This window comes from Amblyomma maculatum, chromosome 3, assembly GCF_055883805.1.
Source record: "Amblyomma maculatum isolate TAMU_Amacu chromosome 3, ASM5588380v1, whole genome shotgun sequence".
In the NCBI taxonomy this organism is placed as follows: domain Eukaryota; kingdom Metazoa; phylum Arthropoda; class Arachnida; order Ixodida; family Ixodidae; genus Amblyomma; species Amblyomma maculatum.
Window position 1 is genome coordinate 117,175,465 of NC_139346.1, and position 25,686 is coordinate 117,201,150.

General features: G+C 46.2%; 1 protein-coding gene across 1 annotated transcript; it reads left to right on the plus strand.

Moving 5' to 3' along the window:
• The first annotated feature begins 2,545 nt into the window (after positions 1 to 2,545).
• On the plus strand, positions 2,546 to 10,671 carry LOC146195783 (uncharacterized). Its single transcript, XM_084596275.1, has 4 exons — positions 2,546 to 2,719; positions 7,697 to 7,767; positions 9,197 to 9,283; positions 10,468 to 10,671. Exons 1-4 carry the CDS (start codon positions 2,580 to 2,582, stop codon positions 10,587 to 10,589), a joined length of 420 nt encoding a protein of 139 aa, XP_084452401.1. The 5' UTR covers positions 2,546 to 2,579; the 3' UTR covers positions 10,590 to 10,671.
• The last annotated feature ends 15,015 nt before the right edge of the window (positions 10,672 to 25,686 follow it).

The window sequence follows — 25,686 nt, forward strand, 5'->3', positions numbered from 1 at the left end:
AAGGTAAAAGAGGAAGGATTAATCAAATATTCGCACCTCAGCAGGCCGTTACTGTGAGGGTGCGCAGGGCTCACACTGAAGGTTAATAGCCCTGAATTGAACCCTTGAGTGGTTTTGTACTGTCAGTAACACATTAAAAGCTCTCCTCTAGGGTAAATGTTTAGGCCACGTAACAAAAATCGTGCACAGGTGAAGTGTACAATTGTAGCACTCTGGGAGAGGCATTTGTCATGTATCAATGAGGTCAGACTGATAGTGATGATTCTCTAAATTAATGAAACGTTGAACAACCGCTGTTCCCGCCACCTGCTATGGAGAACAAAAGTATGGGACCACTGCCAGCGCGTCCGTAGTGTATGCTTGCGGCACATGGCGTAGCAATCCCTGTGTAAATGTACCGCCACTGTTTCGCCAGGGGGCGTCCGCATTGAGTACGGCATATACGCTGCTCAAAATAGTACGGCCCGGTTATGCACCCACAGTCAGGGGCCTCTCATTCTTTCATGAGATATTATATCTGTTTGTAGGGTCACTGTCTTATAATGAAGTCCCATACAGAACAAAATTCCGCCATTCAATCAATCTAGCGTTGCTATATGTATCATATTATAGATGTTTTTATTTCTACCCATTCATCTACCTATTCATTCTTACGCACTTCCCGTTTATACGCAATAAAGGTTATCAGCTAGCATTCCCATGATCCACCTGTTTTCCTCATTGTACGGCCTACAGCTAGATAGGAAAACAAGTGGCTCATGGGAATGCTAGCTGATAACCTCTATTGCGTATAAATGGGAAGTGAATACGAATGAATAGGACGGCGTATAGCATCGAGCTGCTGTTCAACCAGCAAGCAACAACTCATAGTAGCTGCTAACAATAATAGTATTATGGCTACCAGTAGAGGTGCGTAAGAAAGATAGCAATGGTTAGCCTTGACCGCCTAGTAAAGAGCAGAGACATATTAGTCTGCCAACCAAGATCCGTATAACTCGTGCTATGGTCTTTCCAGTTGTGATGTATGGATGCGAGAGTTGGACTGTGAAAAAGGCTGACCGCCGAAGAATTGACGCGTTTGAATTGTGGTGCTGGCGAAGACTCTTGAGAGTTCCTTGGACTGCCAGAAGATCAAATCAGTCGATATTGTCGACCATAAACCCTGACTGCTCATTGGAGGGTCAAATTCTAAAGTTAAAGCTCAGCTACTTTGGTCATCTGATGAGAAGAGAGGAGTCGCTGGAGAAAGATTTGATGTTGGGAAAGGTTGAGGGTCGCCGGAGAAGGGGTAGGCAGCGAACGCGATGGTTAGATGGCATCCTCGAGGCACTGCAGATGAAGTTATGTGATGTTAGGAAGATAGTGAGAGACCGGAAAGCGTGGCGTGACATGGTCCATAGGGTCACGAAGAGTCGGACACGACTGAACGACTAAGCTGAAGAGGTTCTTCCATTCTTCTTCCGATTGGCATTACGCACAAGGATGATGTGAAGACTGAGACGTTGAAGAGAGAAAACATTATGTAGCACAATACCATCGTTAGGGTCAAAACGGGAAAAATAAGATGACTACACAGTATGAATGAGCACAGAACAACGGTTGAGGGGGAGCCTCGATTTGGCAGCCGAACCAATGTTTCGACAAGGCGACCTGTATTCGTCTGGGCAGCGAAAAAGTCAATAGGGGGAGGGAGGACGAGAAAGAAGCAGGGCAAAGAGCGAAATATTGTTTCACTTCTTGCCCTGCTTATTTCTACTACTGCCACTTTATGACAACAGTAGGTACTGTCACCACCGTTGTAACTTCCACTGCTTTACCGCGAAAATTGCCGCTGAAATTACTGCTGCTCGTGCTTGTACCGCTACGGCTATAAAAATTACGTCTACTGCTGCTGCTGCTGATACTTCTACTGCTACTACTACTACTACTACTACTACTACTACTACTACTACTACTACTACTACTACTACTACTACTACTACTACTACTACTACTACTACTACTACTACTACTGCTGCTGCTACTGCTGATTTTACTGCTACTGATGATACTGCTCCTCCTCCTCCTCCTCTTCCTACTACTACTAATACTACTACTGCTGCTACTAGTACTAGTAGTAGTAGTAGTAGTAGTAGTACTACTACTACTACTACTACTACTACTACTACTACTACTACCACTTCTATGGTAGTACTAGTACTAGTACTAGTAGTAGTAGTAGTAGTATACTACTGCTACTACTAAAACTACTACTGCCACCACTACTACTACTACCACTACTGCTACTGCGCGACATTGAGAGTTCAGAACCATGCTTCTACCTATCTTCTACAAAAATTCAAGCTTCGTGGATGTCGTAATCTCGTGATCATTCGACCCCAGAAGAAAACACTGGGGCCTCGAAATTTTAGACTAACCTTGCACATATGAAGGAAGGCAGCGGTCATTGAAACAAAGGTTTTGTCGATGTTTTGCAAGAAATGGCAGGCAAGAGTAAGCAAAGACCGAATACGCCGTGTCACCTCTTGTTTCAATTACAGGCAACGAACACCAAACAGTTGGTGGAAGCGCTAGGAGTGATGGATGACACCGTCGCTTATTTGAGCTCGGTCGATGATCCTAGGCTCATGTGTCTCACAAGCGTGGTGACAGTGTACGAGCCTGAGAAGCACTTCGGCGTTTACCTCTACCAGTACAAGGGCCAGAACGGAGAACCCGGGTACGTAAGCAACTTGTCATTTGTATATTTATTTCTGAGATCATTTAGGTCATTAGTTTTCCAGCTTTCCTTTTGTTAAAAAGTATATATTTTCTTATTCTTTCTTTCGTGTCATACGAAACCACTGTCAACACTGAAAGAGCTTGTGCATAAGGCTGCTTTGTCCTTCCGAAAGATGTGTAATGGTAGGTACATAAACGCGAGACTTAAAGAGCACACAAATTCTATCGACAAAAATAAAAAGAAGAGAAGATTCTCTTCATCTAAGCTTCTTCTACACTGCCATGAGCGGGAAGCACGCGAGGATACTCACTGCGGGCAGGACACAATGCCACGTTTGATAACAACAGCAGCAATCACACATGTAGGCGAATTCTCGAGGCATTGTGTATCTCAAAAATCCCGTACGCGCACGTGTGTGGCAAAACAAAACCGCCTTTTGCTTCAAAAGAAAACGAGATAGCGTTCCTGATTGGCGAATTCGATTGGGAGAGCAGGTGCACTCGAGAGCACATCGAAAGTGCTCTCAGACAAGCGGGCGCCCTCCAATGGGAGAGCAGGAGTAGATTGACTGGCTTCCAATGGTAGAGGAGGAGGGCTTTTCCTCCGCTGAGAGCAGCCGAGTGCACTCCCGGCTGTTCTCTCGTCTTGAGCGAGTGTAGAGGAAGTCACAAGGTATAAAGCGTCATATCCGCTTCTTTTTTTTTTCTCTTAAGTCGGCGATGCTCAAAATGGCGGCTGCAAAGCGTCGGGTATCGGCGAGCTCTTCGGAATGAAGCGAATTTGCGTCAGGAGCGGAAAGCATTGCTCAGATGCTGTATGCATGTTTGAGAGTTGCTGCTGGCATTGAAAGAGCCAAAGGAGGCAAATCGCCTCGCTGTGAGAACAAAGGCATACAAAACACGCGGTTATACACGGAGCGTTGGCCTTTCCTCGGGTTGCGACTGCTGCCACTTCGGGCAGGCGAGAATGCAGGGAAGGAAAGTGCGGTGACGTGGTCGTGCCGCTGCTCTCGACACGCAGAGAGCGTTCCTGTGGGAGGACAATTACACCCTCGCTCGGCGGGCTCCTGTACTGCTCTGCAATGCTAGGCGAGCAGCTCGGGTTCAGGATCCCCAGACCCGATTTCTCATATGGACTTCAGGCCACCAGGGTCTATCAGGTAATGAGGCCGCCAGCTCGGCCGCCCGTGCACTCCCTAACCGGGCCCCCGGCGTGGACCCTACCGATCTGGACCAGGACACTTATCCTCTCTTATCTTTCAAAGGAATATGTGCCTTTTACCGGGACTCGCACCGTCAGTACCCGGCTCCTCTCAAGAGGCTAGGGAAAGCGGGCGAAAGACTACTTCTCATACTTTTTACTAATACTCTATTGTACCCGGCAGTACTCAAACATTTCGGCCCTCCCTTTTCTGGCCTCTGCCCTTTCTGTGGAGAGGTGGCTGACACCTTTCACATGGTCTGGACATGCCAGCTAAATCCTTCTCTATTACCCATAATCCCTTCCCCTACCCGGGAGGACTGGGAGGCGGCCCTGCTCGGCTGCCTGGATCTAGCGGCACAATAAGCGCTGGTCCAGCGAACTAGTGTGGCGGCCCAGACCAATGGAGTCCCGGAATAAGGAACTCCACCCCGTATTGTAAAAGGAGCGGCCCACTAGGGGTGGCTCTCCAAGCAACCTGTCCTTTTGCAATAAATGCTTTCCACCACCACCACCTCTGCTCTCGTCGCCCCAACCGAATGCGCCAGATTGCATTACAATATGTGTTTACAATATACGTTTTTCTACTCAGTTATTTCATTGTTAAAGTGCTTCGCTCGCAATTTTCTTCATATATTCATGCGTTGTTTTGAAAAAAATTACAGTTGTTAGTCATGAATTGATGAAGTGATTAAATGAGTTGCAAAGGACATGTACGCGAAGGAGGATACGCGAGGGCATCCACTTATTGGCTTTCGTTGGTACAGGGGGATGATTATCCGTCAGCTGAACTCCCTAAATGTGTCGCGTCATAGCCTTAAACATTTATCTTCAGGATTAATTTATCATATCGAATTGATCAAAGCGAAAAATCCCCCACTTTGTTCCCTCGGACGTGACTATGGGAGCTGAAGTACCTCCTTCCTTTGTTACTAGCAAGCCGTCTCATTACAGGGTGACCATTAGGGCTCAGTACAACTGGTTTATGTAATAAACGGCAACTTGCTACAACTATTTCAGTCAGATATTTTTCACGATCCTCTACAACTCATAAATAATATTTGTTACAGAAGTAAGTAAGCCTAAATTACCTAACGACTCATTGGTAATAGGCAAACTTCGTAGAGCCAAAAATACTGCAGACTGGGCGAAAGAACACAAAACAGCCCTCAGTTATTTTCGATGGTCTACGGCATTCCATCTTCTTCAAATTGTGACTGAATTTATATTAAACATCCTGTACGTGTGTAATTTCTACGAAAGACGCAGCTAGTAGTGCTCTCAAAAATTCCTTTTCTTGTTGCGCAGCCCTTGCGTCGCAGTGCGGCGTCGTTAAAATACGCTTGTCAGTAAAATGTTCTTATCATTTTCTGGTTAAAACAAACGCTACTGAAACAGTTATGACAAGAACCTCGTCGATATCTCTAGAGGCATAGGTGTATATTTCATGTATTTTCAAAAAAAAAATGATAATACTGACGTCAGGTAGGAGAATTAGAACAGTCTGGATTACAAACAATACAAAGCTAGCTGATGATAGCCTACTGAAATAAAAAACTTGGCAACAAGCAAATTGCAACACGCAAAATACGGCCAGCCTAACGCCTTTTGAGGGAAGGTAATCGATTCTACGCGAAGGAAATGTAGATTATGGAGTATTGTAGCATGTAGTAATAGATGAAGATACAGTAAAATAAGTAATGCAGACGAGCAGATCATGAAGGAGACCGCAGAAAATGTTATTAATGTTTTTTTTTTCTTCAGTTATCTAGATGCTGCATCTGAGGAAGCCGGGGAGAAGAAAAGAAATCATACCATTAGTCATGCGCGAGATATATGATTTCTGGTGATAGAAACGGAACAAACGAACGATATCAGGGCTGGGTGGCGACCGGGAGGATAAATATGAATAAACAAAAGTAAGGGGTGGCATCTGCGTGTTACTTTGAGTTAGGGGTGTTGGAGTAGTTTTACGCTTAATGGAAGACAGAGGGTGAAATTGTTTGGTGGACTTCTTGCATGGGCGCCACAAAACAATCGCCACCCCATTGCAAGCTAACTCCCCTTCAGCTAAACAAAACAGCCCGTATATACAGTGATAAAAAAAATATTGTAACATTTCCTTTCGCAGTGGCAAACTAAAATGGTCCGATCATTGCTGCAAGGGAGTGCACATAACACTTCCAAACCTCAACTGCCGTAAAAGCAGGCATCTTGGCCGGAGATCAATATATGTCAACCTCGCGACTTGCTAATGGTAAAAGAAAAAAAAAATCTTTTCTGCCTAAGGTATTGGAAGGCACTGTTTGTTAGCAACAAATGGCACCGAACCGATTGCACATTGATTATACTTTCGTTTGCATTAAATTTTTTAATATAAGTACATGTCACAAAGCAATGAAGTGCGCCAACTTTACTTTGAATAATCCGGACTGGATTAACTTGAGGGCTTATCAGTGATCTTGTTCATAATGCATTATCTGCATTATAACTTCTGCCATGAAGCTCGTTGCTGTTGTCGCATTTGCGAAAAAGGTTTCCTCACGATCTTTCAGGGGCGGGATTCCGATACCGACGACAGCCAACCACAAACAGTCGTGTACGGTGGTCGTCACAGGCCGTCCTCTGTTCTGGTCAAATTTGTAGCACTGCATCCGTGCGGCCTTCATAATGTTTGTTCGCGCATTTTATCTCTAAATAACTTACTTGCGACTTTTATTGCGCGATGTCATAAAGTTACATAAGCCGATGGTGATGTAAGCCGTTGACTTCAACACCCCATTCTTACAAGATTCTGCGCGTGCACACACACACACACACACACACACACACACACACACACACACACACACACACACACACACACACACACACACACACACACACACACACACACACACACACACACACACACACACACACACACACACACACACACACACACACACACACACACACACACACACACACACACACACACACACACACACACACACACACACACACACACACACACACACACACACGCACGCACGCACGCACGCACGCACGCACGCACGCACACACACACACACGCACGCACGCACGCACGCACACACACACACACACACACACACACACACACACATGCACGCACGCACTCACGCGCACACACACATACGCACAAACACACACAGAGAGAGAGAGAGAGAGAGAGAGAGAGAGAGAGAGAGAGAGACCTGGTTACATTTCGCCCTGCCATGTTTAAAACAGTGCATCATCATCATCATCATCATCATCATCATCATCATCATCATCAGCCTGATTATACCCACTGCAGGGCGAAGGCCTCTCCCATATTTCTCCACTTAACCCGGTTCTGTGCTAGCTGCATCCACTTGACCCCTGCGAACTTCTTAATCTCATCCGCCCACCTAACTTTCTGCCGCCCCCTGCTACGCTTTCCTTCCCTTGGAATCCAGTTTGTTACCCTCAGCGACCATCGGTTATCCTCTCTTCGCACTACATGTCCTGCCCATGTCCATTTCTTCTTAATTTCTACTAGAATGTCGGTAAACAGTGCAACGCATATTTAAATTTTTTTCAGATCTGTGCACAAGTCAACTTTTCCCTTTATTTACTTCCCAAAAGCTAGACATATGTAAGCAATGTAAACAACTCCGGTTTTACTACGCGTAGCCCCAAACCAGTTCATTTTCCTTGAGTTTTTCACGTGTAGCAAGAAGAAAAGCTGTTAGCTTGCCACGCCTAATTCAGGTTTATTTTCTTTTTCAGGTTTGACATAAACTACTGCGTTAATCTAACAGCAACAGAGTCCTTCAAGTTCGGCTTCGCCCCTTGCGAAGGTAGGCCTACGTACCACGAGCCACTAACCCACACGTTAGGACATGCGTTGCCATGAAGCTAAAACATCTGTGACATTGCATGGTGGTCGTAGCGGCGGCAGTGATATGAAAGTGTTTAAGAATAACTCAGCAAAACACGAACAAAATAACTGGTCAGGAATAAAAATTAAATAAGAATTTCGTGGAAATTTGAATGTAGTTCTAAGTTGGATAGATTCAGAGGTGTATTATGATAGCGAGTGAGAGACAACGCACCAAATTCGTAAGATAACCATAAATATCATACCGCAGTAATTGAATGGAAAATACTAATACGTCTCGTGCGCATCAGTCTAATTGATTGTCGCTTATTCGTGTCTACTATGTATTGGAACGTTGTCATACTCAACAACACAGAAGCGTTTGCAATTGATCTAGCCGCACTACCTTTATGGCACACGAAAAAAAAAAAAAAAAACTCTTGTCGCACCTCTCTTCTGGAACTTCTCTTTTTGCCGTTGCTATCCGAAGTGCTCGCCAACAAACCCAGTGTTCAGCTGATTCTGTCATCTGAATCGTGACGCACTTTCATCACTGCGTACCGGAGTACGTATTGCATTTCGTGGGATACAAAACTGAGGACGCACTAACGCTGCATTGGGTGATGCGGGAACCTTACCGCTAGTTGAATAGGCGCAGGCTTGCAGGAAGCGTTCCAAGTGCTTGATTTTTACTCCGCATGTAACGGGCTCTGCAGCCTCCCCATGCCTTCAGCGTCCAAGGGTCGATCCTAGCCGCTTGATGGCCTTTTCCACGCGTGAGCCGATATAGGCATGTACCGAATAGTCACGTGAGCACGATCAGGTGCTCGTCATAATGGAGGGATGGCGAGCGCGAGGGCGTCGAGGTATCCTAGAGGAGGACCACGATGGTAGCGGGGTGGCTGATCCTGGTCCTGAAGGGGCTGGGACAGGTAGGTCTCTGTCGTTGTGGCGGGAGCTAGCCTGTCACTGAATTTGTTTCTGTTGTAGGCCGTCATTGCACCCGCCACCGCTTCGGTGGTGGTGGACGACTGCTGTTGTTGCCGGGGTGCGTCTTTCTCTCTCTTTTCTTTTTCTTTCTTACTTGTCTATTTTCTCTTCTGTCCACACGAGGCAGCGGAGGTGGCTCAGCTACAGAGCCAGTAGCAGGCCCGTGCATTTTCTTTTTCTTCTTCCTACAGCCACAACAACAACAACGCTCAAGTTCTCGCTTCTCGGTTTCCAGTGATGTGCGGTCCACACAACTGTCAAAGCGCTCTAAAAACTACCGTTGTTATGAAACTGGTTAGAAACGAATAGACTGAGCTCACATTAATCATCGGGCCAATGAGCAAAGTATATTTCTATGGGATATGTGGAAGGACATTGCTGCTGTAGTACGAATGCAACTTGCTTCTTTTATCTTTCAGATGATGCATTTGATTCTGCGAGCCAGGGGTACTATTTCAACGGAGAGAACTGCTTTGTTGGGCAATTCCCCCTTTTGGGAAACAACTGTAAGTAACGGCAGGAAATAATTTTTGATGGACATGATGGACATGACACTTTGGGCGCCCATGGGGGCTGAATTGGTCGTCAAGAAACTCCATGTAAACTCCCATAGATAGCGACACAGCTTTCACTGTAGGTACGAGTAAGAAACTCTATGCGTGTAGCCCATGGAAGGTAACTGAACAACGTAATCGAGTACTAATGCTTTATTTGGAATTTTTATTTGATGACATAAATTTACCCGTGCTACAAGGAACTAGTGTCAATTACATGGCGTTTTGTTACAGTTGCTTTCATAATTTTATATGATCAGTCGTTTTTTTTTATTTTGAAGTGGCCAATAATTATGCTCGTGTTTCCTTCTCAAGAGGTGAGCACCTATACTGCATACTCTATGTACGCACTACATGGAAGCCCAGTATTATATCAACAATTTGCTTACTTGCTTGTGGACAAAACCCTACAGCATTATGACTGCATGGTGTCAACAGAATTCCTGCATTGCGCACATTTTTGACGAATTGTGCATTTGGTTTTAATGGGGTATATGTTGCTGCGCCTCTAACAGAGCAGGGGGGGGAGCGAGTGGAAGGGGGGGGGGGGGAGGGAGAGGCGTGCTCACAGAGGATACACCTGAGCTCTCTTGCAACGGGAACTGCCCTAGGAAGCGTTAGTGACCATTTAATTGCAATGCTTCTTCTCAGCTGCCCATCGTCGCTGTGTTGCGAAGGGCACATTCCCGCTAGCACCTTCGTTTGGAGCCACTTGCATTATCTCGAAGTTGTGCGGTTAGTTACAGCTTGTTTTTGGAAAAAAAAATTATCTCACTATGAGGAATAGATTGCTTTCAAATATTAGCTTATATACCCAAAACACTACTGTTTAAAAATGTAATTTAATGGTTGCAAAACTACAGGTAAATGCAAATATTTACAAGTAATTATTTGTGACGCCTTACGCACATCTCTGCCTAATTTTTCTGTTCTCTTCTTAATATATCATCAGTAATTGCTACGAACGTTAGTTTTGTCGACAATGTATTCCATAAGGGCAGCATTAAAAGTTAAAATGCACATTTTTCTACCGAAGCCTGCTCTCTGGAACCTCATCTTCGGGAAATTTCTTCGTCTCGCTTGCAGTGAAGCAGCCAAATGCTTAGCGAAGCGTCGTGTTATTGTTGTTCCTGCAGATTGCCTTCTGTGGGTGAAACGAGGCTTCAAGGACTCGGTTCCCGAGGAATGTGTGGCTCAGTTTGATGAGAACTGCGGCCCGAATAGCTTCACGCTGTACGACAAAGAGCGGTGTTCCTAACAATGTTTTAAATGATTCAGACGTTCTGCTGACAGCTGACACGCGTTTGTATTCAGTTCCCAAGCACATTAAAATACTGTCCTAACGCAATGTGTGGTTTATTCTAAATGATTATTTCTTTTTCATTTTATGCCGCGGGCAAATAACACATACTAATTTAGATATTTATGCAAATGTGTATAAGTGGGATTGTGATTGTGTGCAGTACCCGTCATAAGGATACAGAGCGTGCTTCTGCGATGGAACTCTTCTCGTCCTTCCTAGCGCAAATAGGAAATACCTTATAGGCACTACAACGGATGAGATTCGTTTAATCTGTAAGGGTGCGTTCAATCTCAGGTCGGTGTTGCGGTCGAACGTTCAACTAGAAAGTCAGTCTCTTGCGTCGTCTTCTTTGTCTGAAGTCTTCTTTGTTAGCACGCGAGTTTCGACATACGCTCGTCTTTGCGACAGTCACCGAGCGTTGGTGCGACACTACAAATCAAAGGTTAATGCTGGATGAACTGTAGCCGGAACATGCAGCAAGACGAACCTCGTTCCCGCCTCCTCCGCCTCTTCCTGTTTCAACTCAGTCGATTGCTTTTCTTTCCATTCAGTCGCTGCGTGGAATGCTAAAATGTATTTCCTCTATATGCCAAGATAATCGCGCCCCCTTTGTTAAAAAAAAAAAAAATGTTCCAAGATTGTTTAACGAATTTTAATTGAAAGGTTATAATAATTACTGCGTTTCACTGTGGGAAGTAAAAGAAACAAGAACTTTTTCCTTTCTTCGGTACTTTTTTTCGTATACCAGATTAAAGTTCTATTTATTTGGCAGAGTTCCTAGAAATGATTTTTGCCCTGCTTAGGTCACACATACGCTTCTTAAAGACATAAGCAATAGCATAGACATTCTGATTATCTTTATCTGCATGATGTTTGCCGCTTAAGTTCTGGTACCTCGACATGCCCTATCAGTGTGCTGATCGAGGTTTGGTTCCTGAACATAGGAGCCTACCTTTCAGGGAAGTTTCTGATACTTCAACGAAAGCATCTCTGATTGACCCAATGATTCACCCCTTTCCGAGCTATAAATACACTACAGCAGCTAGAAGGTACGCGATACCATGTTTAGAGTGTTTAGAGAGGATTATGAATCCCTTTTGTTCCTTGGAAACAGTAAACATTGGCGATCATGAAAGATGCAGGTGTCAGTTACGCGCATACGTTGTCGAATGCTTTAGATGACTTTTTGCCCTTATATACTTATCCCTTTATATACTTACCTTTATACCTTTAGCTTTTATAGCTTTATATACTTTACCGTTGCCTTTTATACCCTTTATATAGGTTATATACCTTTATATATGCTCTAGTTTATATACTTGAGCTGTCAATCACGCCATTGAGACCGTATCGCGCTAAGCCTGAAAGAATATATAATTTTCTTCTCTTCTGTCGCCATTTCTCTACGCGAAGACGTGGTGTATGCTAGAACTACCACTTTAGCAACGTAATTTGTGCCTGTCATCTGTGGTCATTCTATTTCTTGGTGTATCTATGCTTGGACAGAGCACCAGAGTTATATGCTCTGCAATGAAAAATTCTCTATTTGAAACAAAGCACCTGTCTACATATTTTGTGTACTATATTCTTTCATCGTTATCGTCATCAACCGGACTATGCCCACTCCAGGGCGAAGGCCTCTCCATATTCCTCCACTTAACCCGGTCTTGTGCTAGCTGCATCCACTTGACTCCTGCAAACCTCTTAACCTCATCCATACACATAAATTTCTACCATTTCTTGAAGCCCTTTGCTTCCCTGGAATCCAGGTTGTTACCCTAAGCGACTTTCGGTTATCCTCTCTTCGCACTACATGTCCTCCCCACGCCCATTTCTTCTTCTTGATTTCTACTAGAATGTCATTAACTAGAGTAATTTCTTGTAAGTCACCCTGCACACTTCCTATCCACGTTACACCTACCACTTAGAGTCAGACTTGCTGCCCCTTGTCCACGCAGGCACGTTTGCTATGCTCGGTTCAATGGACCTTTTAAAATATGTCAAGTGGCCTTTAACATACGACTGCATGCACCGAAAGAACAATTAAGAGATAAGTAATACGGTAAGCAGCAAATTCATGTACGCTAATAAGAATCTGCAATGAGAGCCTGCAAACGCGAGCCACTGGCTCTCTGTTGTCCTGTCCTTAATGGTGGTGCCAAGTGTCCCCCTTTACTCCTTGTGTCCCCCTTTTACTTCTTGCATCCTATTCTGGCTTCTGTACAATTTATTACTTTATAATTAAATGGTAGTTACAGCCTGGTTATGGTCAGTCACCCTCGAGAGCATGCGCCGTTCACTTGTAAGGCAGCAACAACTTCGCCCCGTTACGATTGCAGTGAGATTGTGGCAGTACGCCTTTTGGTGTAGACGCAGCCGACAAAGAAGTAAAGGAGGACATGTTTACTAGCAAAGGCAAGTGTTGACTGAACTGGCGTTAGCTTGTGCCGTAGGTTCGATTTGCCGTGCGAGTTATTCAGCAGGTGGTATAAGCGGCTCGACGTGGAAGGTCCTCTCCGCCGACATACCACTTGATACCGCCGTGCCTCTCTCGTTATAAACGGAAGCGTGATTTGCAACACTCCTATATTGCCCACATGTTCGCAACAGGTTGTTAATAATGCACGAGCAGCGTATTCGCGGACACCTCGTCGAAGACTTATCATTGCTACTGAACACCCCGACTATAAATTCTATTCACTAAACTTTCACCACAACACTGCCATAGTTGATGCCATTTGCCGCGCTAAAGCCAGCCTATCCAATCATTGGAGTCTGCACAGTGAGCTGCTTGCTCCTTTTAAAAAATCTAGCCCCTTCCTCAGCTACCGAATCTGTCACCATTTTATACACAAAACTCCATATTGAGGCTGGCGGTAACTAAACGGGTCTTTCCACCAAGCTTCTGCACTGCAATCGCACCAGTTCTGAACTCCTAATCAGTCCTTTCACAGCTCTTCAGTTGCCAAAAGTGGTCCCGCCACTTGCGCTAATTAAAAAGGAAGCGATATTTTCTCGAACCTTCTTACTGATCTCTTTTCAGGCACACCCTGTCCAGAACGCCTCTATAAGTGTTACCAATACCATCTGTCGCTACGCCTCTATAAGTGTTATCAATACCATCTGTCGCTCTATTCAAGTTTCGGTAGAAGCCACAGTTGGGCATTACCACTATTTCGTCCCCTTTTCTACAACCAGGTCCACTGCGACGTCCACACTCAGGACTTTTTTATGACCACGACAAGAATCACCTGCATTGTTTACAGTCGCAATTGGCCGGAATTGTCATCAGGCTATACTTCGGCCCGTCACCAAGATTATTTGTGCAAAGCACATTCTAATATGCTTGCCTTGAGCATTCGTAATTACGGACCTGTACAGGTACGGCCGTACGATGGGGCCAAGTACCCCATTACTTAAGACGCATCAGGTGAAGTTGAAGTTTATTTGCTTTCTTTACAGGAAAGGAGGGGGCTAGGGGATAACACAGCGCGTGTATCAGCTTGCCAAGGCACTAGCTCCAACTTGGCAGTCATCAGTGGGCGTCGATTACTTTAGAATGGGATTGCATACCACACAAGTAAATAAACAAATAAATATTAAAAGCTAAAACATCGGACTTAGCCAAAATTAGAAATGTAGTGAAAACACGTAACACAAGAGAATACTGTTACGTAGTACATAAAGACAAATCCGGTATATTTCTAATATTGATTTGAGTTTAACCTTTAACTGCAAACTGCATGCACAGCGGGAACATATCAGTAAGCTATAAAAAACAAACAATAAAACAAAGGTGTACAGAAGAAATAGGCATAGAGAATGGTCACAAATTGAGCAGTGTGTTGAATGCCAGATCAAACTATAATCCTTAATACATGCGGCCTTTCTGCTTTAAGTGTTTTAGTAATGAAGGTAACGTGTACTTGATTAATGTGAGGACACAGTTGGTACGCATGTCCGGCATCGTTTAAGTCTCACAACCGCGCTCCAACGCGCGCACCGCGACCCTCCGAGAACTGTGGCGGAATTTGCAAAAGAGACAACTGGTATGGAACGCTCCTTGCAAAAGCGGGACGCAACCTTCCGGCAAGCGGTTTCTCTGCACTCCAAACCGGATCCAGTCATGTTTTCTACAATTAACCTTCCTTCCTTGCCACAGCTGTGATGCTGCACTACATGCTCGCTTACAACGTTCAGACCGCCTGTCTAAAACATCTGCGAAATTCCCATAGCATGTGTGAGGCTCACCGGTTGATATGCTCGTATCGATAGCAATGCTGCTGGGTTATCAACTTTTCTGTCCAAGAACGTGGCTGTGCCTGAAGGAAGGGGGCAAGTTTTTAGTTTTGTATCCTTGCTTTATTACACTGCGATGGAGCATTGCTATGTTCGATTTGACAGTTTTGTAGGACTCTTACCCAAACCCGTTTGGCCCTGATGCCCACCCGGCAGTTGACTAATTCCCCTTTCTATTTATAAAATGCTAATTATCGCTTCAAAGCTTGTCTGGTATTCAAGCTTTGGCTTGAGCTTCTTAGTTTTCAAACCTTCCGCAGTTCGCAACGTAAATGTTCTTTTTGATAGTCGACAAAAGCGCGGCGTATCTGCTCTTCGTTTCACACAATTTCATTTATGTATCGCGTCATTTTTGTCTTTGGCGTGGCCTTTTTGTTAATGCTCGACGCGCCGCCTTTTTTCATCATATAGGGAAGTTTGGTGTGTCATTCGCCAATGCATAGCTTTTACGAATGCGCGAATATCTTTGCTCATAGATCTGCTTCAGTTATTTCTAACTTGCTTTTAACTTGTTTTATTTCTCCGAAGAGTCCACAAGGAGCTGCGGCTTCTACACCCAAATTAATTTCATGTTGACCTTGTTGTTCATTTTGCTCTTTTTTTCTGCATTCTGCGCAGCACACGGGTTCTTACACAATGGAATATTTTCGCATTGAAGAAATTCTGTTCTTTAATGTAACATCCTGGTTCACTGGCTAAAACGTCTAGGTTATACTTTTGGCAAACCCAATTTATACCCTGGGCCTTGTTTGGGAAAGGCTGGCGTTGCAGACCAGGAGACCATGTGCCCATAGTACAGGTATGAGTGCACAACTGTGCAGTAAATATTAGGTTCGCTCTACAGGGTTTAATTTCCCAAGGCGACTTAGGCTATTAGCGACGACGTTGTGCACAGTTTCAGAAATCTCGGCCCCCTCGGTGGTTTTAACGTTTCGTGACGTCGCACAGTACACGAGAAACCTTGCCGTTTGGCCCCATGGGACGCGGCCACTATCAACGGGCAACCCTATCGCATCTTGAGCATGTTCAGAGATCTATAGGCTTCTTTATTGTGATTACATGGGGCTTGAATGACAGTTTCATTTATCAATACTTACTTCAAAATTACTATTTTTTTGTTTCACAGGTAATACGATTTAACCTAGGTATTGGATGATATAGGTGTTCAGGCTTCGTTCAAGCGATAAAAAAACAGCCACCGCCTTACTGTTATAACACTAATGCTTGCAACATCTAAACAAATCCCGTTATTCTAAACCCTCTTACTTAGAAAGAAATGTAGCAGGCATTGCCGCTACTAAACTGATGCCGCGGCGGCGTATAATGGTGCGCCACGCCGGTCACTGCATGAGAGTTCCTGTGCACTATCACCGCTCTTGTTTCTTCAACTCGGTATTTATTACACTGAGGCAATGTTATATGCATCACCGGGAACAAACGTGATATGCTCCGCGCGGTCTACGGCTGAGCAAAGCGAAACTGCATTTCAAGGTTGTTTATTGGCGACATGTGGACAGATACTTAATTACGGGCCTCGTTTATCAGCAGGCGCGGAGTTTGGCTGGCTTTAATGCAACGCCCTTCAGTTCGCCAAACTTCCAACAGTCACTGTAACAGTACCGATCATGTGGTCGACTTTTCATGTCATGTCTTTATTATTGAGGTCTTCAGACCTCAATAAAGTCAAAACCATATCGCAGCCAGCGCGTGATCCAGCATGACAGAACATTTTATAGACTGATGTTGCGATGGACCACGGGCACCTTATCATACCCTGAACTCACAGATAAAAAAAAAAAAAGCATAAGAGGCAAAATACTGCGCCTGCTGCAAGATTGTTACTGCCCCGACACCACTTGGCATTTTGGAGAAATGGAGCGGGTTGCATTGAAACGAGCTAAATACATGCTTGCTGATAATAACAGGCCCTGCAATTGGCTCCCTAGATCACAGATGTCAAGTCTAGATGGCCCCGCATTGCAGTGCTACTGGGCTTCACCATATGCCGCAAACGGAATAATTCTGCTCCGGCACTATATGAATGACAGACTGTTACAGAAATTGTTTCAGAACAACGCATTGATGAACATGGTGCACCTAAGTAAAAAACCGCCCGCGCACTAAAGACGAGGCGACACAAATAATCCTAACAACACCTCCCGGTTGACCGCTACTTAACTGCGCTATATCGTGGTTTCCATGTCGTCGTCTTCATAAAATCCATCCGTACGCTATGGATCCAAACACAACATTAACGTGTGTTAAGCGGTCCAAAGTGTTAGAACTGTGCAACCACTAAGGAACCCAAACCCCAATTTCACCGAACTTTGTCTTATACTTCGTCTCACAAAATGTTTGCAGCACTGCGAAAGGCGGAGGCACCCCGGTCCAATCAGGATCACGAGCACTACATAGGCAATTGTGATCCTACGCGCCTCTCGCCCCTCAAATTGGCGGGGGTGACAGTAGGAGCACAAGTCTCTATTATAGTGCGCAGGAGCGAGAGGCACTTAGTCGAACAATTGCAAGGGCTCCTCTGCCTTTCACAGTGCTGCAGATAACCTTGTGAGACGAAGTATAAACATGGCCCTGAAAGCCTAGCCTCGAAGCGAAAGCGACACGATTCGATTGGAAAATATGTATTGTCAGCATTGAGCTAAAGGACGGCACTGCACTTGGATGGCCTCGAGTCCATGGCTCTCGGCGACATTATGAGCCCACTGAGTGGCCCGAACTTGCTTCAACGGGTCTGAGTTGATCAGTATAGTATCCCAACGCTCTAGAGAAGGGACTGATAGTAGGACCTCCAGTGGTGGTGCTTTTTTGCAGCTTCATAATATGCGATCTTATCCGACTATCTCGTCGCATTTTTTACAAGTTGGATACAACTGTTGGGTACATGTCTGGTAGTTTCGAAGGGCTAAAGAAGGTTCTCGTCTGAAGCTAACACCAGGTTACCTCCTGTGTTTTGTCAAGCTTCTTGTCTGGTGGAAGATATAACTGCCTTTCTAGATTAAAGTGATGAGTGTAGTTAAACGATGTGATTGCATCTCTCGAAAAATTTGGAGAATCAACCTGGCTCACTGCTCGGCTGACACAAACTTGAGCTACACTGCGAGCCAATTCGCTTATCTTTTTCCCCGACTGTGCTGGCACCCGTATTATTTCCACCTCTTCTTTGTTCAGCACGGCAAGAAACGCGGCGTGCTAGCGCAAACACTTCGGATATGTCCAATTCAGCTAAATCAGCTACAGTGTGTAAATATGTGTGTGTGTGCTTGCTTGCGTACGTACGCGTGAAATTCAATAGTGACTTGGTAAAGACAATAAATTCCATATTTTGCATTGCGAAGCATGTCAATTTTCAAGAATTTGCTAATGAATAATCCTCATGAGGATCATAAAATTTCAGATTATCGCACACCAGAAAAGCGAACTATGGCACTTGCTGCAATAAGCATGCTGTAAATCCGACAATATGGCACCAGACTGGCTTCACCACCGCACCTACCACTTGAATATCAGATAGGACTTTGCGATACATCAGTTTTGTGCTAACTTCGCTTGGAATACTATTTTCACCGAGTAAAGTCTCGTCAAAAGTCACTGACCACTGGGCACCACAATGCGCAGAGCAGCAGTGAAGTAGGCAGGCCCAGCGCCTCAACGGAAGAACTTCGGTTTCCTAGCCTCGAGGAGGCATGCGCTCTCTATCAGCGTAGAACGAAGACAAATACTGCACCATGGCATTGTCCCGCCGGGTAAAATAGGCATCGTCCTGATACTGGAAGACTGTGCTGGAGAGATCTGGTGAGGCAGAAATCACAGGCATGCATCTTGTAGGTGGCAGTTTGCAAGTGACAGGGCGTGAATATTTAAGGCGAAAGCCTTACTTCCCTTCTGCATGGCGTCCACAGGAAGCGATATCAAAAATCCCACGTTTTCTTGTATCCCAATTAAGAGCAACAGTTATTCGTGCGGCGTTCAGGGTTATGTCGTACCATTTCGCTTCCCATGTAACATCGATTTGCCAGTTAACTTGGAGGCCACTGTGAGAGAGGGATTCCAATCGACAACATATCCACTTCCGATTGTATGCAGTTAATTGTAAGTGTAGGCGAATTAACTGCATACAATCGGAAGTGCATATGTTGCCGATTGGAATCCCTCTCTCACAGTGGCCTCTAAGTTAACTGGAAAATCGATGTTACATGGGAAGCGAAATGGTACGACATAATCCTGAACGCCGCACAAACTGTTACGTCCGAATTGTGATACGAGAAAACGGGGGATTTTAGATATCACTTCCTGTCGACGCCACGCATGAGGGCTTTCGCCTTAAATATTCATGCCCTGTCACTTGCAAACTGCCTTCTACACGATACATGCCTGTGATTTCAGAAATGCATGTACCCCTATATATTCTCTGCCTGCATGTAGTACGGTAACGTTTCGTCGCTAAGGTATGGTAGCAGTGCAAGGGCTTCAAAAAAAAAAAAAAAAAAAAAAAAAACACCATGCACGGAGGGCAGTTGTTCGGCGCACGCAGATTTATTACTACCGGTCGTAATACAATTTCAGGCGCACCACGATGATCCCCGCTGGAAACGTGGAGCATCGGGGCTTTTGAAAGCCATCAGGAACAACTTCGTACGTTAGGTCCCCAAATGGTCTTAGTACTTTGTACGGTCTAAAGTATCGACAGAGCTGTTTCTCGCTGAGGCCTCGTCGACGTGTAGGAAACTAGAATCACACACAGCCTCCAGTTGTGTACCAAGCATCATGGAATCCGAGGTTGTATCGTTGCGCATTTCGGTGCTGCTGGTTCTATATTTGCACCCGGACTATCTGACTGGCCTTTCGGCGAGGTGCAGTAAGGTGTGAACATCAGCGTGTTGGTTGTCGTCGTTGGTAACATGACATCAAACAGTGTGGTCACCTCACGGCCATGGACTAGACAGAAAGGTTACATGTTCGTTGTTTCCTAGACCGTCATATTGTATGCGAAGGTGACGTATAGTAGCACTTCATCCCAAGTTTTGTGTACATTGAGAGCATGTCAGCGAGTGTTTTGTTCAACCGTTCGGTCAAGCCGTTCATTTGAGGATGGTATGGTGTCGTCTTCATGTGTTCGGTATGACTGTGCAGCAAACTCTGCTGCAGTAATTCGGCCGTGAATGCGGTGCCCCTGTCAGTAGTCACAATCTCCGGTGCACCATGACGCAGGACAATGTGATGGATGAAACATTACAAGGGTTCAACGCTGCTGAATCAAATATTGAGCGAAAGCATTAGCTGCGGGTGACCGAGCGTTTTTCTTCTCCTCTTTTTCTTCTTCCTCAGCCCACATATAAAGCCCCGCTTTAACCAACACATACAAACGTGCCTTAGTGACCTGTAGGGGTAATGTGAATGCCAGGGTACTAGCCGGCTGATTCTGACATAACCCTCCCATGTGAAACGAGAGACCGAAGTTGGCAGCTCCTGCCAGCCCGTATGTCACGTGGGGTGTGACGTCACAGCTTCGTGTGGGTAAGGCGTAACTGCGACCGGGTCAAGCGAAGGCTTGAAAGTGCGAGTAGTATTGCTTTCGCAATAAAACTTTCCGACCTCGAGAGGAGTAGCGTTGGGTAAAGCGGAGGTTTCCGCCTATGTGTAAAGTAATCCGCAGCAGCGAAGACCCACCAATTACCGGAGTGTGAAAGGGGAAATGGTCCCAGAACATCCATGCCCCTCTGTTGGAAGGGCCTAGATGGCCAGTCTATTGGCTTCAAGAACGTCGGCAGCACCTTGCGACGCTGCCAGCCTCGACACGTTTTGACAGTGTGTGAAACGTCTGTGTTAAGACGAAGCCAGTAGTAGTTTTCCTGGATCCTTGCAAATGTGCGGGTGACTCCAAAATGTCCACAAGTTGGCTCACCATGGCAAGCTTAAAGGTACGACCATCACGTACGTTGTTTGGGAGGCGGAAAGGATTTTCTTCACGAGAACACCATCGCTTACACATAGCGATGGTAGAACAAGCTTGAAAGCTCCCGGGGTAGTTGTAGATGTAATTGTACAGTTCTCGAGGCAGTTGTACATAGTCCATGGTGTGAAGAAACTCGGGATCAACAAATTGTCGTTTAAGGAGGCACTCCGCGTTGATGGCATTTAAGAATATGGCGTCATCAGGAATATCACCGAGCGGGGATCTACACGGGCACGAGAGAGGGTGACGGCATCCGAGTGCTGGCAACCAGACTTGTACGTGACACTTACATAAGATTCGTGTAGTCGGAGACTCCATCTTACAAGACGGGCTGAAAGGCCCTTGAGGTTCGCGAGCCAACACAGGGCATGGTGGTCAGTAACTACTTTGAACGGTTTCCCGTAAAGATATGACCGGAACTTCGACGTCGCAAACTCAATGGCTAGACATTATTTCTTTGTGGTAAATAGTTAGATTCAGCGTTAGACAGACAGCGACTGCCATAAGCGATCACACGTTACTGGCCGCCATGAATTTGAGCTAAGACATCGCCCAGGCCCACGTTGCTTGCGCCGATGTGAAGCGCCGTGTCGGCGTTTTTGTCGACGTGAGCCAGTATGGGAGGTTCTTGTAAGCGGCGTTGAAACTTTTGGAATGCTTGAACCTGCGGTCTGTCCTGAATGAAAGGCATGTCTTTCTTTGTCAAAAGTGTCAGTGTCTCGGGGAGTCGAGGGAAATCTGAAGAATCGCCGACAGTAAGCACATAAGCCAAGAAATCGTCGAACAGCTTTCTGGTCTTGCGGCAGAGTGAGGTTATCAACAGTTGTTTTCTTGGGAGACGGTGGGACACCAGCATGGTTTACGACACGCCCCGGGAACGTGAGCTTGGTGTAAGCAAAATGACATTTCTCGTTGTTTAAGGTAATCTCAGAAATGTCATGACTTGCAAAAGTGCTTCAAGAGACCTCAACATCGTCAAGGTAAACGAGACATGTCTTCCACCTCAGATCTGAGATTACTGTGTCCATAAACCGTTAAAGGGTAGCCGGCGCAGATCAGAGGCCAAAGGACATCGCCTTAAGCTCGAAGAGCCCATCCGGAGTAATAAACGCCGTTTGTTCTCGGTCCTTCTCATCTACCTCTATTTCCTAGTATCCGGACTACAGGTCCATCGAAGAGAGATATTTCGCGGAGCAGAGGAGATCCTGAGAATGGTGCAGACCTACTTAGTGCAGAATGGCCCCGGTATCCGCGAGCGCTGCCACGTCGGTTCCATCCTGTGAAATGTTCAGGTCGGCGTTTACAACAGTGATGGTGCCGGAACGTCGTGGGGTCCGGTCACGGCGGCGATGCGGCACTAACTGGTGTCGTGTCATCGGAGAACAGGAGCATCGAGGCAGCGGATAAAGGTGGTGCGTATCGTGTCGTCGTGAAACGGTGTGGCTATCCGGTTGCAGTGGTGAAGAAGCTTGAAAGTTTCGCCGATGAGCAACCTTCACCCCAAAGGGTGCCACTTTAGTTTCCCGACGGGGGCTAGGGGAGCGGATCCGCGTCAGGCCGGCCTTTAGACGAGTCTGCGAGGAGTAATGGCGGGTCGACGGCGACCGGGAATAGTCGTAGGGTATTCGCGATGTTTCAGCCAAATACGCGTCAATGGCAGGTGATGTTCACCACGCTGGGTTTTTGCACGTCGTCACTGAATCCCGATAGACCCATTCTTAGGTAAAAGCTGTTGCGATAGAGGTGACCCGCTTCACCCAGTGATAACACACTAGGTGATGATTGAAAATGCACTAGACGTCGCTTTTGCGTGGACGCACCTTAGGAGGTTGAGCGGGAGTTGCTGGATGGATGTATGCAGGGGCTTCTTGGTGCTGACTGGGAGGCGGACAGGCACGATGGGCGACTTTGGCGTAGGGTGGTACTTGTTGGAAAGGGTCGGGTCGATCATGCGCACCTGGTTGACTTCTTCCCGAGCCATATGCGAAAGGCAGGATACTTGTGGCGGTTCTGCCGTCGAAAACAGTTTTTTCAGCCTCTCGCGTACGACGGCCCGTGTGGTATCGCAGAACACGTCGGTGCTACCAATGTCGACGGTGGCAGCAGCCATAGGGATGGACAGCCGCTCGTGCTCGGATTGCATCTCTAGCGCCACCTTGATGGTAATGGTCTCGGACACAAATCCTCAATGGTCTTGGGGGGACATCGCAGTAAGTCGACGAAACTCTGTCCCCTAATTCCCCTAATGAGGTAACGAAACGTTTTTCTCGGACATGTTTAGATCAGCCAGACGGAATAACCTCATGTCGTGGAAGTAAACGAGAACGCTCTCGTAGGGAGCTGAACTCTCACCTGTAAGAGCAGCTCCCCGCATTCCTCGTGGAGAACGGTGGTGAAATCTTGCTGGAACTGTTCTATGAAGGAACACCCCGTTTTGATAGTAGCCTCACGATTTTCAGACGAGCTGCACCATCCAGAAAAAAATACACTATGTAGCTTTTGCTCGTCGGCCTAGCTATTCTAATGGGCTACCAGCTCATATTTATCTAGCCAGTCTTCCGGGTCGTCACCTGGAAACCCCTGCAAGGTATCTCCCGTGGCTGGTGCAACACGAAGGATGGTGCAGCGGTATCGACCTGCATCAGCATGGCTAGTTGCGTGGAGGAGGAGGAGGAAAAAACTTTATTTGCAGAAGAATTCGAGGCACGCAGGCCTCCCGTGGTCGCCGAAAGTGGAGCTGGAGAAGATGGAAGTGTCGTCCTCGCTGTACTGTGAAATTGCAGAGGCGCGAATGCCTGCTCAAGACCCCGAAGTGGTCGGTTATACTGAAGGGTAGGCGTAATCTCGATGGTAGGATATCCCTGAGGGCTGGAGTCAAGGCTTATTGGAGGTGTTCGGAGCTAGGTTGCGTTACCCAGCAGCTGCCACCAAATGGCACGGAGTAAATTCTCGTCGAAAGTCACCGGGAACCACACTGCACAGAGCGGCAGCGAACTAGGCAGAGCAAGTGCCTCAACAGAACTTCGGTTCTCTTTCCTCAAGGAGGCACGCGCTCGTGATCAGCGCAGAACGAAGAAAAAGCTTGCACCATGTCAATATGTTGTCACTGTTATAGGTTAGTAGCAATGTAGCTGTGTGGACAAATCTGAATGCATTTGAAGTAATTATCTGCTTTGAAACAAAGGTGTCTTCCTTGTGAGATCAATTTTTATTGTGAAAGTTTTCTTCAATGGCGTGCAGCGGGCAGTGCGCCTTACAGCAGCTGCTCCCCTCACAGAGGCCATGAATCACTCGGAGAATCAAGAGAAATACTAGCGAATGTAAGTGGCCTTAGGAGCAACACTGTTTCAAAAATAATTTTTAACTTGTAACAACACTTGAATCGCATTTGTAACAACACATCGCACTTGTCTCTTAGAGTGTCGCTCAGATTCTGGTGTGTCGACCCTTTTCTATTTCGAATCCGAATTTCGGAGCATTGTGCAACTAAGTGAGAGACCCTGGACATCCTATATTCCTATCGCACTACAGCTCTGACCCCTACGTCAAACAACCCCATGGTTGTGAAGACGAGGCGCGTTGTTGCAACGAAAGAGAGGAGCAGACAGCGCTGGCGGCGGGTCTTGAAATAGCCCGAAGAGTAACTTAAACATTATATCATTGCCCCAGCACTGATGTGACTATAACAAATTTCCTCGGAAACACAAGAAAATAATCGTATTTGTCTTTTAATAGCAGTGTTATCACAATTTTTGTTCGAGAACGCGTGCACCATCTAGCAGAGCGTTCAAAATGGCGGCGGTAAGACCAAGCCGACAACCGGTTGTTGAGCCGGTAGGTGCCGCAGCTATCCGGACAAGTTCTGCGCAGTCACCGATCCGTTGGCGAAGTCCTTGTCTTGGCTGTCTGCTTCCACTCCTCCACTGGAGGAGAGCAGCCTCTCTACACGAGGCAACTTGACGAACACGTCTTGCATGAGGTCGCCGCCGAGGGACTCGGTAGTAAGCCGCCAGGCGACCAGAGCGATCAACGCCGACACCAGCCCCAGCACAGCACCCGCCACAAGGAGGGCGCGCGCAAGCCCTGACAGACGTGGTGGCGACGACTCTTCCATAAGACTGCCGGTCAGATCATTCACCTCCATGGACACCTGGATTTTAAAATCGGCGGTACATTATTTAAGGTTGCATAGCGCAATGGGCCCAGCAAGTAGAGATGGGCGAATGCCCTCCTTTTTGCCTCTATATACCCTCACCATCACTTTCCTGACTCTCCTTCGTCCTCATTTTCACAACCAACATTTTTATTATTATACGTTTTTGAAAATAAAGTTAGTATTAAAAGCCCCGTCCTCTAGAAAATTTGATGTTTTAGATTTGCCATTGTGAGTAAAACATCACGTGCAAGCCTCTGTCGGATGGTAGTTAGAATGTGGCATGCCCGGGCTGCTAGAGTTGCCAACTCTGACAGCCCATTCTAAATGAAACGGTGCGGACGAGAGGCGAACCTTCCGAGATCATTGCATCTCGAGTCAGACATGTGGTACTTTAACGCCACGTTGACACGTTAGTAAAACTTGGTGAAAGTAATGCCACATCTCACGACTATGTAATAATGAGTGTGTTAGATACTAGGGAACACATTGGCGGAATAACAATTACGTGCGCATCAAATCCATATACGCCAACGATTATTTGCAAGGAGAATCACTAACAGAAGCTGTTAATGTCGTTTCAAGCCCTCAAATGGCAAGCGTATTAGACGTTTTTTTAGTTTTATGAG

Bases quoted from the DNA above. Each gene is read 5' to 3' on its own strand.
- LOC146195783 (XM_084596275.1), top strand. From the start codon at position 2,580: ATGGATGACACCGTCGCTTATTTGAGCTCGGTCGATGATCCTAGGCTC. The intron at 2,720-7,696 runs GTACGTAAGCAA...TTTCTTTTTCAG, and splicing joins GGCCAGAACGGAGAACCCGG to GTTTGACATAAACTACTGCG. The intron at 7,768-9,196 runs GTAGGCCTACGT...TTTATCTTTCAG, and splicing joins CGGCTTCGCCCCTTGCGAAG to ATGATGCATTTGATTCTGCG.